The sequence below is a fragment of the Heterodontus francisci genome, chromosome 5, assembly GCF_036365525.1.
Source record: "Heterodontus francisci isolate sHetFra1 chromosome 5, sHetFra1.hap1, whole genome shotgun sequence".
Lineage (NCBI taxonomy): Eukaryota > Metazoa > Chordata > Chondrichthyes > Heterodontiformes > Heterodontidae > Heterodontus > Heterodontus francisci.
Genome location: NC_090375.1, coordinates 151,848,837 through 151,867,147, shown reverse-complemented (window position 1 = coordinate 151,867,147; position 18,311 = coordinate 151,848,837). Strand labels below are relative to the sequence as shown.

Here is an 18,311-nt window from a genome sequence, read left to right as displayed (position 1 = left end):
CCTCTCCCTCTCCCCCCCTCTCCCTCCCTCCCGCTCTCCCTCCCTCCCGCGCTCTCTCTCCCCCCCCTTCCCGCGCTCTCTCTTCCCCCCCTCCCCACTCTCTCTCTTCCCCCCCTCCCCACTCTCTCTCTTCCCCCCCCTCCCCACTCTCTCTCTTCCCCCCCCTCCCCACTCTCTCTCTTCCCCCCCCTCCCCACTCTCTCTCTTCCCCCCCCTCCCCACTCTCTCTCTTCCCCCCCTCCCCACTCTCTCTCTTCCCCCCCCTCCCCACTCTCTCTCTTCCCCCCCTCCCCACTCTCTCTCTTCCCCTCCCTCCCCCACTCTCTCTCTTCCCCTCCCTCCCCCACTCTCTCTCTTCCCCTCCCTCCCCCACTCTCTCTCTTCCCCTCCCTCCCTCCCCCACTCTCTCTCTTCCCCTCCCTCCCTCCCCCACTCTCTCTCTTCCCCTCCCTCCCTCCCCCACTCTCTCTCTTCCCCTCCCTCCCTCCCCCACTCTCTCTCTTCCCCTCCCTCCCTCCCCCACTCTCTCTCTTACCCTCCCTCCCTCCCCCACTCTCTCTCTTACCCTCCCTCCCTCCCCCACTCTCTCTCTTACCCTCCCTCCCTCCCCCACTCTCTCTCTTCCCCTCCCTCCCTCCCCCACTCTCTCTCTTCCCCTCCCTCCCTCCCCCACTCTCTCTCTTCCCCTCCCTCCCTCCCCCACTCTCTCTCTTACCCTCCCTCCCTCCCTCTCTCTCTCTCTCTCTCCCTCTCTCCCCCTCCCTCCCCTCTCCCCCTCTCCCTCCCCTCTCCCCCCCCCTCTCCCCACTCCCTCCCCCTCTCCCCACTCCCTCCCTCCCTCCCCCTCCCTCCCCCCCTCCCCCCTCTCCCCCCCTCCCTCCCCCCCCCTCTCCCTCCCACTCCCTCCCCCCCTCTCCCCCCCCCCTCTCCCCCCTCTCTCTCCCCCCCCTCTCTCCCCGCCCACCTTTCCCCTCTCCCCCCCCTCCCCCTCCCCCCCCTCTCCCCCTCCCCCCCCTCTCCCCCCCTCCCCCTCCCCCTCCCTCCCCCTCCCCCTCCCCCTCTCCCCCCCCTCTCCCCCCCTCTCCCCCCCCTCTCCCCCCCCTCTCCCCCTCCCCCCCCTCTCCCCCTCCCCCCCTCCCTCCCACTCTCCCCCTCCCTCCCACTCTCTCCCTTCCCCCTCCCTCCCACTCTCTCCCTTCCCCCTCTCTCTATCTCCCCCTCCCTCTCGGCTCAGGCACTGCAGAAGCTCTATGGGAGTTGACTTAAATTTTTGGCCTAATTTTTCAAATTCTTGCAAGCCTCCTCCATTAATTTAGGTCTAACACCAAGCTTCTTACTGTTTCTCAATTCTTCGCTATTAATGGCCCTTCATTTAGCCACTACAGTCTTGCCCTCTCTATTCAGTTCTCTCCACCTTCTTTGTTTTTACAAAAGCTTCCTAAAACACTTCTCTGCTATTGTGCCATTCATTTCCGAACCTGGTCTTTAGTTTTAAACTTTTCCCTCCTGCTTCAATGTAAAGCACTTTGAGATGTGCCCCTGCATCAGGAGTACTGTTGAATTGCAAATTGTTATTTATTGATACTACTAGAGCAGGGCAACTGTACTGTTCACTTGTATCGGTTATGCTACATGTCCATTGTTATATTAAATTATTTCAAGATATTGCATATAGAAATAATGACTAAAACTGATCATTGAAACTGATAAATGAAATCTTCACATTTTCTTGGTGGGGTGCATATATATCGTGATTGTATGGCACAGGTTGGATGGACCTACCAGTTATTATTCATGTTTGTATGAACCTAACTGTCACTATCATATTTTGAATCACTCAAATTTGGAGGCGATTATAGTTACTCCACTGTAGATCAATGTATTTTTAATGTATTCATGCATTAAGCTTGGACACATGGACTAAGTTTCACCCTATAAGGAGACAGCTGTTCCAGCTGATAGATTATGGTGGGAGGGCAGATCCTTCTTTAACACCTGTTAGGGTAACAGGTAGGATTTAAAAAAAAATTATAAAGCATTTTCAGATTCAGTAATATCGTTTTGTAAAGAGCACTGACCGGTTAGCGATTAAATAAGCTAACAATAAGGTTTATAAACCAGTTATCAATCTATATTGGTTTATGTTTGAAAAGATAGAAACTCATTTTTCTAACAAAACTCTTTTTTTTTTAAGAGTTTGTCTCATGATTTATGAGACAGTGGGGTTGGCATAATTGCTAATTATTCCTTCTCCTTTAGGCAGGCTAATTACTACAGACAGCCTTTGAATCAGTACTATAGAGCAAAAGTAAATAATTTCTGATCAGCATGTTTCTGTTCGAATACACACCAAGCATCAGCCTCCTTTCTTTCAGAGAGAAGATACTGCGGATGCTGCAAATCTGAAATAAAAACGAAGTGCTGGAAATACTCAGTAGGTCAGGCAACATCTGTGGGAAGAGAAAAGCAGTTTATGTTTCCGCTCGGTCACCTTTCATCTTTTCTTACAGCCACTGACTAACCTACCAGCTTCCTGCTTCCAGAGTTTCCTGGCTGTGCCGCAATTAGCGTGAGCCCATGACAAAGATCACTCCCCATGGTTTGTTCACACAAGGTAGCACAGCCCTGCAGCCCGCCTTGCTGAGCCCTCCTCTGCCTGGCTGAACTTGTTCTCACATTGAACAACTTTTCCTTCAACTCCACGTACTTCCTTCAAGTATAAGGCTATGGGTACCTGCATGAGTCCTAGTTATGCCTGTCTTTTTGTGGGATATGTGGAACATTCCTTGTTCCGGTCCTACTCAGGCCCCCTCCCCCAACTCTTTTTTTCAGTACATTGATGACTGTATCGGTGCCATTTCCTGCTCCCGCCCTGAACTGGAAAACTTTATCAATTTTGCTTCCAATTTCCACCCTTCTCTCACCTTTACATGGTCCATCTCCGACACTTCCCTCCCCTTCCTCGACTTCTCTGTCTCCATCTCTGGGGATAGGCTGTCCACTAATATTCATTATAGGCCCACTGACTCCCACAGTTACCTCGACTACACTTCTTCACACCCTGCCTCCTGTAAGGACTACATTCCATTCTCCCAGTTTCTCCGGCTCTGACGCATCTGCACTGATGATGCTACCTTCCATGACGCGCTTCGAATATGTCTTCCTTTTTCCTCAACCGAGGATTCTCCCCCCACCCCACCCCACTGTGGTTGACGAGGCGTTCAACCGTGTCCGGCCCATTTCCCCCACGTCTGCCCTCACACCTGCCCCTCCCTCCCAGAACTGCGACAGGGTTCCCCTTGTCCTCAGTTCCGAAGAAGGGTCACTGACCTGAAACGTTAACTCTGCTTCTCTTTCCACAGATGCTGCCAGACCTGCTGAGTGGTTCCAGAATTTCTTGTTTTTATTTCCCTTGTCCTCACTTTCCACCCCACCAGCCTCCACATCCAGAGGATCATCCTCTGCCATTTCCTCCACCTCCAGCGTGATACCACCACAAAACCCCTCCCCTCCCATCAGCATTCTGAAGGGATCGTTCCCTCCGCGACACCCTGGTCCACTCCTCCATTACCCCCGACACCTCGTCCCCTTCCCATGCAATCACAGGAGGTGTAATACTGCCCTTTTACCTCCTCTCTCCTCACTATCCAAGGCCCCAAACATTCCTTTCAGGTGAAGCAGCAATTTACTTGTTCTTCTTTCAAAGTAGTATACTGTATTCGTTGTTCACAACGTGGTCTCCTCTACCATTGGGGAGACCAAACGCAGATTGGGTGACCGCTTTGCTGAACACTCCGCTCAGTCCAAAAGCAGGACCCCGAGCTTCCGGTTGCTTGCCATTTCAACACCCCCTCCCTGCTCTCATGCCAACATTTCTGTCTTTGGCCTGCTCCAGTATTCCAGTGAAAGTCACGCAAGCTCGAGGAGCAGCACCTGATCTTTTAATTAGGCACTCTACAGCCTTGTGGACTGAACATTGAGTTCAATAACTTCAGAGCGTGGCCTTTTAAAATATTTTATCTTTTAACCTTGTGCCTACTTTTCATGTAGTCAGTGCTGCTCATTATTCCGCTATTAACAGTCTCTCTGGACTAATGTAAAAGCAAAATACTGCAGATGCTGGAAATCTGAAATAAAACCAAAAAGTGTTGGAAATACTCAGCAGGTGTTTTTTTAGTTTTAGAACAAAGAACAAAGATAATTTTTTATTTTTATTTCATTTTATTTTAGTTTGGTTTTTTCATCATACTTTTTTTAGCATGTGCCTGCCCACCTTTTTTCATGTTTTGCTTTTGGCTAGGGTTTTCATTATTCTGTCATTTAATACCCTCTCTGCACTAATGCTTTGTATTTCACCATGACATTAACACACTCTTTGTCTTTGCCTTTACCCAATGACCTCTTTGTCAGTTATTCTCTGTGACCCTCCATCCTATCAACACCTTCCCATTTGTTCTCTTTTGTCCCAATCCCACTTTATTTGCTTAAAACCTATTACATTTCTAACATTTGCCATTTCTGATGAAAGGTCACTGACCTGAAAGGTTAACTTTACATCTCTCTCCACAGATGCTGCCAGACCTGTGTTTTCCAGCACTTTTAGGTTTCATCTCTGGACTAATGCTTCGTCTTTCACCACAAGCATTATGCTTTGTCCCAGGACAGCTTTGTTATTTAATCTCTCCTGCCCCTTTGTTCTCTTCCCCCACCCCCTCCTCTTCACTTGCTTAAAACCTAATTCTTTTCTAACCTTTGCCAGTTCTGATGAAAGGTTAACTTTGCTTTTCTCTCCACAGATGCTGCGAGACTTGCTGAGTATTTCCTGCACTTTTTGGTTTTGTTGCTGAGCTCTGTCCTGCTCCGCACCATGTTCCAACCAGCTGTCGCTCGGCGCTGCACATCAATCAACATCGCAATGTGGCAGAATCGTGCGTGCTATTGGACTGGTGTGGGCGGTAGCGGCAATGATGATTGACTGAGAGGTTCTGTCAGTCAGAGAGCGCGCCCCGCCCCTGCCGCGTGTGCGGTTGGTTGGATTGCGAGCTCATGACGCTGCGCGCGCACTGACACGGTCGTTCGGCCGGTTGGTTGGAGGCGAGTGGAAGAGGCGAGCGGCCATGTTTGTGCCGGAATCGGTGAGAGAGCGGAGCGGTGGAGGAGGTGGCATCATCAGCCGCAGCAATTGGCCGGGCTGTGCGTGAGTTTACGGCCAAGAGAAAGCTTATTCTGCTGCCGTTACTGCGACTGGGAAGAGGAGACGGCAGCTCTATCTGGATCCTTAAGTGCTACCATGGCCCTGTGAGCTGGCCCGGGTGCGGGGAGAGGCCGGTCGTGACAGAGAGCGAGGACAGGCCGCCTCCTAGCAACCGGGACAGAGGGAGCGGGGGGAGGGGAGAGCGTGCGCGCCGCCGCCGCCGTCGTCTACAAGCGCCCACTACTCCCCTTACCCCCAAGCTGCCTGGCCTTGGCCACCCTCACTGACCATGGCCTGGGTGCTGAAGATGGACGAAGCCATCGAGTCCGGGCTCGTGCAGGATTTCGACGCCAGTTTGTCGGGGATTGGCCAGGAGCTCGGATCTGGTGCTTATAGCATGAGGTGAGAAGCGAAGGGCCTGGAGGTTTGGGATGGAGGGGTTGCGTGCAAATTGCAGGTACCTCCTGGACCTCTCCGTCTTTTGTTCTGCAGCAGAAATCAGATGTATGACTGAGATCGGGAACTTAAAGCCGTCTTTAGCATACGGGGTTTGCTCTTCGTCAGCGACGAGGTTGCACATATACTTTCCTTGATTTCCTTGGATTGCTGATTTGTTTCGTGGGCCTTTTTCATCCTTTTTCATGTATTTTATAGTTGGTGCTTTTTAGGAAGTCAGCTTACTCTCCAGTGTGCAGCCTGTTGACTAGCTGAAAAAGGGTTTAGGATATGGAGTTGGACTGCAGATGCATTGAAAATACAAATCGTTATCCCTGCCCTTCCTGAAAAAGGATTGAATTTTTTTGTTAAAACGAAACTGCTGGAAATACGCAACAGATCACTCAACATCTATAGAACTAAAAAAGGATAATGTTTTAGACATGCTTTTTTAGAATTGTAACTGATTTCCCAAATTTCCAGCTTTTCCCGTTTATTTTTCACCATGTCAGTTTCTAAATTGTTCCGAATCCTTCCTGCCTTCCTATTTGCAACAAGAAGCTATAAATTCAATAGTTATGTGCAGTATTGTCTCAAGGATTTCAGTAAAGTGTAACAAACATGTAATTTTAATACGTCATTATTATACCATAGGGCCTTAGTTTATGGATTTTGCCCTTCTATCTATTGAGAGCATTTTAAGCTGAATAAGTAGAGGATGTTCATGGTGGAAACAGTTTAGGTAAGGAATTAAGAGCATCACACAAAAGCAATTTCCATTACATCATGCTTTTAATGTAGCATAATGTCCCAAAGCTTTCACCAGAGGCATAAAGGGGAAAACCCTCTGATGGCTGAAGTCATACCTAGCGCAAAGGAAGATGGTTGTGGTTGTTGGAGGTCAATCATCACTGCAGGAGTTCCTCAGGGTAGTGTCCAAGGCCCAACCATCTTCTGCTGCTTCATCAATGACCTTCCATGAATCATAAGGTCAGAAGTGGGGATGTTCGCTGATGATTGCACAATGTTCAGCACCATTCGTGACTCCTCAGATACTGAAGCAGTCAGTGTAGAAATGCAGCAAGACTTGGACAATATCCAGGCTTGGGCTGATAAGTGACAAGTAACATTTGCGCCACACAAGTGCCAGGCAATGACCATCTCCAACAAGAGAAAATCTAACCATCTCCCCATGACATTTAATGGCATTACCATCACTGAATCCCCCACTATCAACATCCTAGGGGCTACCATTGACCAGAAACGGAACTGGAGTAGCCATATAAATACCATGGCTACAAGAGCAGGTCAGAGGCTAGGAATCCTGCAGGGAGTAACTTGTCTCCTGACTCCCCAAAGCCTGTCCACCATCTACAAGGCACAAGTCAGGAGTGTGATGGAATACTCTCCACTTGCCTGGATGGGTGCAGCTGCAACAACACTCAAGAAGCTAGACACCATCCAGGACACAGCAGCCCGCTTGATTGACACCCCATCTACAAACATTCACTCTCTCCACCACTGATGCACAGTGGCAGCAGTGTGTACCATGTACAAGATGCACTGCAGCAACGCACCAAGGCTCCTTAGACAGCACCTGCCAAACCTGCGACCTCTACCACCTAGAAGGCCAAGGGCAGCAAATGCCTGGGAACACCACCACCTGCAAGTTCCCCTCCAAGTCACACACCATCCTGACTTGGAACTATATCGCCGTTCCTTCACTGTCGCTGGGTCAAAATCCTGGAACTCCCTTCCTAACAGCACTGTGGGTGTACCTACCCCAAATGGACTGCAGCGGTTCAAGAAGGCAGCTCACCACCACCACTTAAGGGCAATTAGGGATGGGCAATAAATGCTGGCCTGGCCAGCGATGCCCACATCCAATGAATGAATTAAAAAAATATGGAAGGTGCGGGCACAGTATAGGATTTTATTTTTTAAGTACACGAAACACAGTGAAGTAATCTTAAATTGCTCCAGCGCCTTTCAGCAGACTTTATTCTTAATAGTTTTTTTGGGTATTTAATTTGCTGCCAGACTTTAAAGAAACATTTGTAAAAAAGACTGTGAATGCTGGAAATTGGAAACAGACAAAATTTTGGGAATACGTCAACATCTCTGTAGAGAACAACAAAAAATTATAGCATAAGGAGTTAGGCATTCTGTACATTTAGTGTGCAGCTTTTTGCCAGTGCAATTCAAAACTAATCCCCTTTGCTGGAGTTCTCGCTCTGTAGCCTGATATTTTGCTGTGTTTCAGGATATTTTATCCTCCAACCACTCTGGCAAAGCATTCTACATCTCAGCAGCCTTCTGTAAATACATTTTTCCTAATATCTCTCCTCACTCAGTGCTCTACATCAGACCAGTGGGAGTCATTCAGAAAGGAAATAGTGAGGGTTCAGGTCTAACTTGTTACCGTAAAGGTGAAGGGTAGGACCAACAAGTCAAGGGAACCCTGGATGTCATGGGATATAGAGGATTGGATTAGGGGAAAAAAGGAGGCTTATGGCAGATTCAGAGCGCTGAAAACAGCAGAGGCCCTAGAGGAGTATAGAAAGTGTAGGGGAGCACTTAATTTTTTTTTTAATTGAGAGTGAAGGGGGGCATGGAAAATCCCAAGGGGTTTTGTAAGTATGTTAAGGGCAAGAGGATAACCAGGGAAAAAGTGGGCTCATTAGGGATGAAAGAGGCAATCTGTGTGTGGAGCTGGAGGACATAGGTGAGGTTTTGAACAATTACTTTTCATCTGTTCGCTATGGAGAGGGACGATGTAGGTGTAGAGATCAGGGAGGGGAATTGTGATATACTTGATCAAATTAGCATTGAAAAGGAGGAAGTATTAGTGGGCTTAAAGGTGGATAAATCCCCAGGCCCAGATGAGATGTGTCCCAAGCTGCTCTGTGAGGCAAGGGAGGAGATAGCAGGGGTTCTAACACAAATTTTCAAATCCTCTGGCCACAGGAGGGTTACTAGAGGACTGGAGGATAGTGAATGTGGTACCATTATTCAAGAACGGGAGCAGGGATAAACCAGGTTATTATAGGCCTGTGAGTCTAGCGTCAGTGGTAGAGAAATTATTGGAAAAAATTCTGAGGGGCAGGATTAATCTCCACTTGGAGAGGCAGGGATTAATCAGGGATAGTCAGCATGGCTTTATCAGGGGGAGATTGTGTCTGATGAATTTGATTGAATTTTTCGAGGTGGTGACTAGATGTGTAGATGAGGGTAGAGCAGTTGATGTCGTCTTCAGTAAGGCTTTTGATAAGGTCCCGCATGGGAGATTGGTTAAGAAGGTGAGAGCCCATGGGATCCAGAGTAATTTGGCAAATTGGATCCAAAATTGGCTCACTGGAAGGAGGCAGAGGGTAATGGTCGAGGGTTGTTTTTGAGATTGGAAGCCTGTGACCAGTGGGGTACCGTAGGGATCGGTGCTGGGACCCTTACTGTTTGAAGTGTACATTAATGATTTAGACGTGAATATCGTAGATAGGATTAGTAAGTTCGCAGACGACATGAAAGTTGGTGGTGTCGTAAATAGTAAGGAAGAAAGCCTTGGGTTACAGGACTATATAGATGGGCTGGTGAGATGGGCAGAGCAGTGGCAGATGGAGTTTAATTCTGAGAAGTATGAAGTGATGCACTTTGGGAGGACTAACCAGGCAAAGGAATATATAATGGATGGTAGGACCCTAGGGAGTACAGAGGGTCAGAGGGACCTTGGTGTGCTTGTCCATAGATCACTGAAGGCAGCAGCACAGGTAGATAAGGCGGTTAGGAAGGCAAATGGGATACTTGCCTTTATTAGCCGAGGCACAGAATATAAGAGCAGGGAGGCTATGTTATCTGGATGAACCGCTGGTTAGGCCACAGCTGGAGTACTGTGTACAGTTCTGGTCACCACACTATAGGAAGGATGTGATTGCACTGGAGAGGGTGCAGAGGAGATTCACCAGGATGTTGCCTGGGTTGGAGCATTTCGGTTATGAAGAGAGACTGGATAGGCTGGGCTTGTTTTCCTTGGAGCGGAAAAGGCTGAGGGAGGACCTGATTGAGGTATGCAAAAATTATGAGGGGCATTGACAGGATAGATCGGAAGGAACTTTTACCCTTAGTGGAGGGGTCAATAACCAGGGGGCATAGATTTAAGGAAAGGGGTAGGAGGTTGAGGGGATTTGAGGAAAAATCTTTTTACCCAGAGGGTGGTTGGAATCTGGAATTCACTGCCTGAAGAGGTGGTAGAGGCAGGAACCCTCACAACTTTTATGAAGTATTTAGATGAGCACTTGAAACGCCGTAGCATATAAGGCTATGGGCCGAGTGCAGGAAAATGGGATTAGATTGAACGGATGCTTGATGGTCGCGCAGGCCCGTTGGGCCGAAGGGCCTGTTTCTCTGCTGTAAAACTCTGACTAATTTTAAATCAATGACCCATCGTCACTGATGGTCTTCCTCTACTTACTGTCAAACTTTTCATAATTGCAAAACCAATAATCTCTTTTTGGCCTTCTATTTAGTGGAAATGGTCCTAGTATCTTGAATATCACCTCATAACTGTACTTAAATGTCTCGAGCATCATCTTGGTGAACCAATCTATAATGTTTTCTATGGCTTCAGAGCCCTCTATAAGGACACTCAAAACTGCACACAGTAATCGTCTTGCACAAATTTGTCATTATTTACTCTTGTTCTCTGCCTCTGTATAAAATCCAAAATGCTGTTGACTTTTAAGGTTTCATCTACCAAAATTTGTATTTTCAGAGAATTATGTTTTTGAAACTTTAGTTTTTCTAATCATCTACCCCCTTCAATCTTTGCATTCAGTGTACACTCCCATTTCTTGTTTGTCCTTCTAGAATGTGGTGCGTCGTGCTTATATCTGCATCAGATTTCATCTGCGGCCTATTTGCCCGTTCCACTAACCTATTTGCCAAATCGAATACTTTTGTTATGTCAGATTTTGAGATTGTGTTCCCTTGAGTCAAGTCCAAATCATTTATGTATACCGAGAATAAAGGCGGACCAAGTATTAACTCTTGGGGTACATTCACCCTTCTCCAGCAGCACCCATTTATTCTAAATCTTTGCTTGTTATTGGTCAACCAACTTTCTGTGCTATTATATTTCCTTTTAGAACTGTTTTGATGAAGGGTTACATGTCTGAAATGTGTTATGACCGAGGCGGGAGGAATGCACTGTCTTTCTCTAGTTCCACTTCTCCACAGGTCACAACATATTTTATTTATTTATTTAGAGATACAGCACTGAAACAGGCCCACCGAGTCTGTACCGACCAACAACCACCCATTTATACTAATCCTACATTAATCCCATATTCCCTACCACATCCCCCACCGTTCTCCTACCACCTCTCTACACTAGGGACAATTTACAACGGCCAATTTACCTATCAACCTGCAAGTCTTTGGCTGTGGGAGGAAACCCACGCGTTTACGGAGAACTTGCAAACTCCGCACAGGCAGTACCCAGAACTGAACCCGGGTCGCTGGAACTGTGAGGCTGCGGTGCTAACTACTGTGCCACCCTATATACTTGAATGCTTTACCCAGTTACCGATACGGCCAGTTATACTCTATTATTTTAGAATAAAATCCACCAACTAGGTTTCTTTAATAAACAACAAAGTTATCAATTTATTATAAAACAAAACTTATTCAGTAAAGATGCAAAGCATTAACACACAGTTTGAAATATGAAAGTTCCCTTAAAATAGCCCAACACACACACACCAGTTAAAGAAAAAATAAAGATGCTTTCTTTGCAATGATCTCTTTACAAAAAAACCTTTAGCCAAATACTTGTTAATTCCTGAAAAAAAAGGAGAGGATATGAAATTATATCAGTTGTCCCTGTTATTCTGGCCTTCCACATATGTGTAGACTGCTGTCACTGGGATCTTTTGGAGCAGTTCTCTTCGGGCGACATCGAGGATTAGTCTGGCAGGCTTTCCAGAAGAAATGAGGCATCAGGGGTTTCAGCTCACACTGGATTCTTGGGGTTTCTCAGAGAGGTGGAGAAAGGATGAACTGGTCTTCTCTCTCAGCAGGCTGACCCCCAACTGACTCAAAACAATCCAAAACGAAACCAACTCTTAACCACCATAAATCTTGACATGTCACTTCTCTGTAAACAGTTCTCCCTAGTCACCAAGTCTGTTGCTCTTTAGTTAGCTGAAGACATGTGACTTCCAGTAAATGTCCTTCCAGTGACCTTTTTAAAAGAAAAGTCCAGCACCTAATCACTTCAGTCCTCCAAAGGAATCCATTTTCACAATTTTAAAACATGAATCCTCACAAAATATTTAAAAAATGGAAAAAATGGCCATTCAGTCCATCATGTCTGCACCAGCTCTGAGTGAGCAATTCACTTAGTGCCATTCTCCCGCCTTCTCCCCATAAGCCTGCACATTCATTCTTTTCAGGTAACTATCTAATTCCCTTTTGAATGCCTCGATTGAACCTGCCTCCACCACACACTCTGGCAGTGCATTCCAGATCCTGACCACTGTCTACTCTGTCCAGACCTCTCATGATTTTGAATACCTCTATCAAATCTCTCAGCCTTCTCCAAGGAAAACAGTCCTAACTCTGCAATCTATCTTTGTAAATGAAGTTCCTTATCCCTGGAACCATTCTCGTGAATCTTCTGCACACCCCAGTGCCTTCCAATTCCTTAAATTCGGCATCCAGAACTGGACATAATACTCCAGTTGAGACTGAACCAGTGTTTTATACAAGTTTAACATAATCTCCTTGCTCTTGTACTATATGCCCCTATTAATAAAGCCTAGGATACTGTATAATATAAAAGCAAAATACTGCGGATGCTGGAAATCTGATGTAAAAACAAGAAATGATGGAAATACTCAGCAGGTCTGGCAGCATCTGTGGAGAGAGAAGCAGAGTTAACGTTTCGGGTTCCGAAACGTTAACTCTGCTTCTCGCTCCACAGATGCTGCCAGACCTGCTGAGTATTTCTAGGATACTGTATGCTTTGTTAACCGCTCTCTCAACCTGTCCAGCCATCTTCAATGATTTATGCACAAACACAAAAGTCCCTCTGCTCCTGTCTTTTTTTTCTTACAAGTGCTGTGTATTTCTCCATCTTTTCTGTTTCCTTTAGTGGAACTATAATTACTTGCGTATATTTAAGTGCTGATATAGTTGATTGTAGACCTGAGTCTATAATTTTAGATTTTGAAGCCCTTCTGTGTGATCTCTGCTTTCCTGCCAATTTTCTTACCCCTTCTGTAGGGGCAGACTTTGGCTTCACAGGTAACAGGCAGCCCTGGGTTGAGACAGCAAACCTTCATGGAGCTCATTACAAGCAGCCCAATTATACAGCAGCACACTTGCCATCAGGAGTCAGTGGAGTGCACAGGAGCGGGATGGAGCCTTTACTTTTTCCCTTTTCCTTTAACTTAGGTGCAATGAATCCAATTATAATGGCTCAGTTGTTTCCATGGCTGAGGTCAGCAAAATTATCACAGACCCAGTTGGATTGAATCTGGGATCTTCTAGTGTGTGTGGCCTGGTTTTAGTTTTTTCCCTCTATTTGTCTTTGGGATTCTGCCTTCCCGAGTCATTTCATATTTAATGTTAATCTCCCTTGGCAATCACTCGTACACCAAATTTGATTTTAATTTCTTGGGATTTAAATTCAAAGTTTAAACTGGAAAAATTAAGCGAAATCTATAACATTTTTAGACAGTGCCCTTTTTTTTTTACAGCAAGTCATCATGTTCCTAATATCTAGTCTAAAAGGAACACCAGCTGACAGCTGATTTTATATTTTAATTTGCTTTTCGGGAGCCTGGTATCCATAAACCTCTCGGTGCACGTGGTGTTAAATCTGTTTCCTGTTGGTAGGCTTGTAGATCCATTTCGTCAGGGATGTGGATGACAAAAACTGAATTAAAAGAATATAAAAGCAGCTAGTATAACCACTGGAGGTCTGCATTTCATGGGTTGAAACCTAAGAACTTAAACTGGTTACAATTACAGTCTTGTCCAGCCCCAGGCAAGATGTACAAACACAAGAAGAGATTGCTAAGAGTTACGTCAGTTACTATATCTGGATGAATTGAAGGCATAAAGCAAGTTTCTATTTTTGGTATTAAAACAGAAAATGCTGGAAATGCTTCGCAGGTCTGGCAGCATCTGTAGGAGAGAAACAATTAATGCTTCAGGGCGAAGACCTTCCATCAGAACCTCATCAGAATTCTGATGGAAGATGATCGACCTGAAAGGTTAACTCAGTTTCACTCTCCACAGATGCTGCCACACCTGCTGAGCATTTTCTGTTTTTATCTCAGATTCCCAGCATCCACAACATTTTGCTTTTCTATTTTTGGTTCTTTGGCAGTCACATTGATATTGCTGATCACAAACAAGAGGGTCTGACTTCCCATGGTTACTGAAACCAGTAGCCTTAATCTAACTGTATTCTTGGATCTGCAATGATGTTGATTCACCTAGCATTGGATCATTTACACTGTAGACTACAACTGATTTGAGGCTGCACTTCACATGTACATTTGTTGCATCCCGGTAATTTTTTTAAAAAAGCAGTTCAACATCGAGCAGTTAATGATATTGTCATGAATGGTCCATTCTGTAATTTTGAGTTTCTCTTTTCATGACATGGAATAAATGTTCATATGGTCTTGCTTTTGTTTTTTTCCCCCTTTTTTTAATGAAGATTTTCTTATTGAGTCTTCAATGAGACAGTCAAAAGAGAAACTTTGATACCACTGTTTCTGGTACTTAGGAGTAAACTGTGTTCTCAAATTAAGGGGAACAATTAACCAAGCTAACCACCTTTTATAACAAAATAAAAGCAAAATAATGCAGATGCTGGAAGTCTGAAATTAAAAACAAGAAATGCTGGAAATACTCAGCAGGTCTGGCAGCATCTGTGGAGAGAGAAGCAGAGTTAACGTTTCAGATCAGTGAACCTTCATCAGAACCTTTTATAACATGTTACTTTACGCGAGTCGTTTCTACAGCAGTCTAAGTCGGTCCTTACTGGTTTAGTACTAAGATCACTTAGGAGATTAGCGTAACTCTTGGTATTTATAGTAGTGATGCAGTGAAGTTTTCTGTACATTGTGAGAAATAACATCTTGCTGGGAAGTTAATTGAAGCACAAGTGGCCCTGTCAACATTGGAGAAAAAAATAAATGTTAAAGTGCCAGTAAAGCTTTAGATGTTATTGGATAAACAAAATGTGAAAGATTCCATTCTTGAACGTGTTTAGTAGCACTGTACTCCTTTTTAAAGAATAGAAAATTTTGACAGTTTAATCAGTAGAAATAGGTTAATCTGAATTTACGGTGTTTTAAAACCTGTGTAAACCTCTGCATTAGCCATTAGGTCTGAATTATATTTTCTGGTTTTAATGTTTTAAAAAGAATGCTAAAATGTTGTTTGAAATTACTTTATTGATCATTCTGTTGGACAGAATCTTATTTATTTTAGTTTTTATTACTGCCTTGATCTGGCTTAAATTGATACTGACATTCTTGTTTTGCAGTGATGTCTTGGCACTACCCATTTTCAAGCAAGAAGACTCTAACCTTCCTCCAGAGAATGAAACTAAGCATCCACCATTCCAGTATGTGCTCTATGCAGCCACATCCCCTGCTGTTAAACTACATGATGAAACTCTTACCTACTTGAACCAAGGTATTTCTAATACTTTTGAAGAGGTTTAACTACATGTTGTTTCTTCATGCTGGAAAACAGTGGTATGTGTGAGAGTGAGGGCAAAAACTCAACCAAGTCATCCATGAAGTTCAAGTAAGCTCGAGGAACAGCGTCTCATGTTTTGATTGGGCATTTTAGAGCCTTCCGGACTCATTGAGTCGAACAATTTCAGACCATAAGCTCTGCCCCAATTTTGTTTCCTTTCTCTTTGCAGGTTTTGGTTTTACTCTTGTTTTTCTCTTGTCTTTTGCTTTCAGATGGCAGCTAATCATGATTCCACTATTCACACCTCCTCTAGACACATGTTTTGTTTCTTCACTTGTCCCATTACCATTCCGTTTGGCCTTGCACCCCCAACTCTTGGATCATTGAATCTTTCCTGCCTTCCACCCCATCACAGACCTTCCCTTTTTAGCTCTTTTTTCCACCTTCACATGTTTAAAACCTGTTACATCTCTAACTTTTCTCAGTTCTGAGGGAAGGTCATCAACCTGAAGCGATAACTCTGTTTCTCTTTCCATGGATGCTGCTTGATCTGCTGAATATTCCCATCATTTTCTGTTTTTATTTCAAGTCATCCTGTTCCTTCCTTTGGTACTAGTCAGCAGTGAAGTACTTCTGTGAAATGTTCCACTTGGTGCTTTTGAGTAGACAGAATTTGATGTATTGCTGATGGGTGAATTCAGGTGATCAGCCCAGAGATGGATGCCTGCAGCTATTATCTCATGTGGCATGACAGGGTAGATCGAAGTCATCATTCGTGTCTGTAAACTCCGAGATCCATAGCAGATAAGAGGAATACCAAATTAATTTTACAAACAAGGAAGCCCTTAAAGCAAAATCACTCTTCTCTAGAGTGACATGAACTCAATATTGCACGATTGCCAATTATATATTCATTTGGTGATTTAAGTTCCCATGACAGGACTTGGACCCACTCATGGCAAATGCCTCTGTGGGATCTCATACACAGTAATGCTGTTCCCTAGGAGCTGGAGATGTAGATCGCCAGTGCTGTTGATAGATGGAGTTTTTGAGATTTCATAGAATCAAATAGCACAGAGGTAGGCCATTTGGCTCTTCATACCTGTGCCAGCTGTTTGGAAGAGCTGTCCAATTAGTCCTTTCCCCTGCTCTTTCCCTGTCGCCCTGTAAATCTTTCCTTTTTGAAGTTACTATTTAATCTGCTTCCCCCACCCCTTTTTTAGGTAATGCATTTTGGATCATAAATCGCTGCGCAAAAACTCTCATTGTTTCCCCTCTGGTTCTTTTGCAATTGTCTCAAATCTGGTGATTTCTGGTTACGACCCTGCCGCTAAAGGAAACCCTTCTTCCTTATTTACTCTTTGGAGGACATTACTACTTTTTTTCTCACCAGGCTACTGAAGCTCCTGTACAGACCATTCACAGGCAGCATCTGGAATAGGTGGAGATCAACCAGATCAGTTTAATACTACCTTTTCAGTTGTGAGCTGCCGCTTAACTTACATAAGTGTGACTATCTTGGAAAATTTGGCTCAACAGACATAAGTGTTATACTCTTGGGGCATTTTGGCATTTGAACACTACTTGGAGGAATGAGTCAAAGTGTCAATATTTGCTTGATGTAGTCACTCGAAGGATTCTTCTAAATTCGTAATTTGCTGCTGTCCAGAATGAAACCTTGTTTTTGCCCCTTGGGTTCTGTACGTGCCATTGTGTTACCAGCACTGTGAAACATTAGGTGGCAGGATGTAGTTCTGGTAATTCTTTTTATATATTTGTTCAGGGAATTGGGCATTGCTGGCTTGCTGTCAGGGCCCATAGCCTTTGCAGTATCCAGTGCCTACAGCTGTTTGTTGATTGGCTGAAGACTGGCATCTGTGATGCTGAGGACCTCAGGAGGAGGCCAAGATGGATCATCCACTCGGCACTTCTGGCTGAAGATGGATGTAAATGCTTCAATCTTGCCTTTAACACAAATGCGCTGTGCTCCTCCATCGTCGAGGTTGGGGATATTTGTGGAAACTCCCCCTTCTGTCAGTTGTTTAATTGTCCAGTGCCATTCGCGACCGGATCTGGCAGGACTGCAGAGCTTAGGTCTGATCCGTTGGTTGTGGGATTGCTTAGCCCTGTCTATTGCATGCTGCTTCTGCTGTTTGGTATGCAAATAGTCCTGGGTTGTAGCTTCAGTAGGCTAAGACTTCATTTTTAGGTATGCCTGGTGCTGCTCCTGGCATGCCCTCCTGCACTCTTCATTGAACCAATGATTGTTATCTGGCTGACACGGACTTTAGCTTAGACAGCAATATGAGAACCTGTTTGACTAGCCAGGTTTCTCAGAGCATCTGTCTATAAAATAGTTTCTACTGTTCTCTTTTCCTGCTTGACAGTGGTTGGTGTCGTCTGATCTGTACATGATGGACGGATTGCACTTTAGCAGGACCGGAACTAACATCCTCGCACGGAAATTTGCTAATGCTGTTGGGGAAGGTTTAAACTAAATTGTCAGGGGTTTGGGACCCTAAGAGGGAGCTCAGATTGGAGGGAAGCAAAACTGGTAACAGGAAGTGGAGAAAAGTAATGAGTGAAATTGGAAGGCAGACAAGACAAAGGCAAACATCAAATAGGATCAGAATGAGGAATAATGCTAACACAGTGGTACAATGGTTAGCACTGCAGCCTCACTGCTCCAGCGACCCGGGTTCGATTCTGGGTACTGCCTGTGTGGAGTTTGCAAGTTCTCCCTGTGACCGCGTGGGTTTCCGCCAGGTGCTCCGGTTTCCTCCCACAGCCAAAGACTTGCAGGTTGTTAGGTAAATTGGCCATTATAAATTGCCCCTAGTGTAGGTAGGTGGTAGGGAATATGGGATTACTGTAGTTAGTATAAATGGGTGGTTGTTGGTTGGCACAGACCCAGTGGGCTGAAGGGCCTGTTTCAGTGCTGTATCTCTATGACTATGAAAGTTAC

At 45.1% G+C, this 18,311-nt stretch overlaps 1 protein-coding gene across 2 annotated transcripts in view; it reads left to right on the top strand.

The window, feature by feature from the left end:
- Positions 1-5,055: 5,055 nt before the first annotated feature.
- The window catches only part of LOC137370102 (upstream-binding protein 1-like), a 111,759-nt gene continuing 98,503 nt past the window's right edge, over positions 5,056-18,311 (top strand). Inside the window, exons 1-2 of one of the 2 annotated variants that reach the window (XM_068032242.1) lie at positions 5,056-5,596; positions 15,189-15,340. In XM_068032242.1, coding sequence (XP_067888343.1) covers positions 5,484-5,596; positions 15,189-15,340 — 265 coding nt within the window. In that variant the 5' untranslated portion in view covers positions 5,056-5,483. The remainder of the gene's footprint in view (positions 5,597-15,188; positions 15,341-18,311) is intronic. The other variant, XM_068032244.1, reaches the window with a different exon arrangement.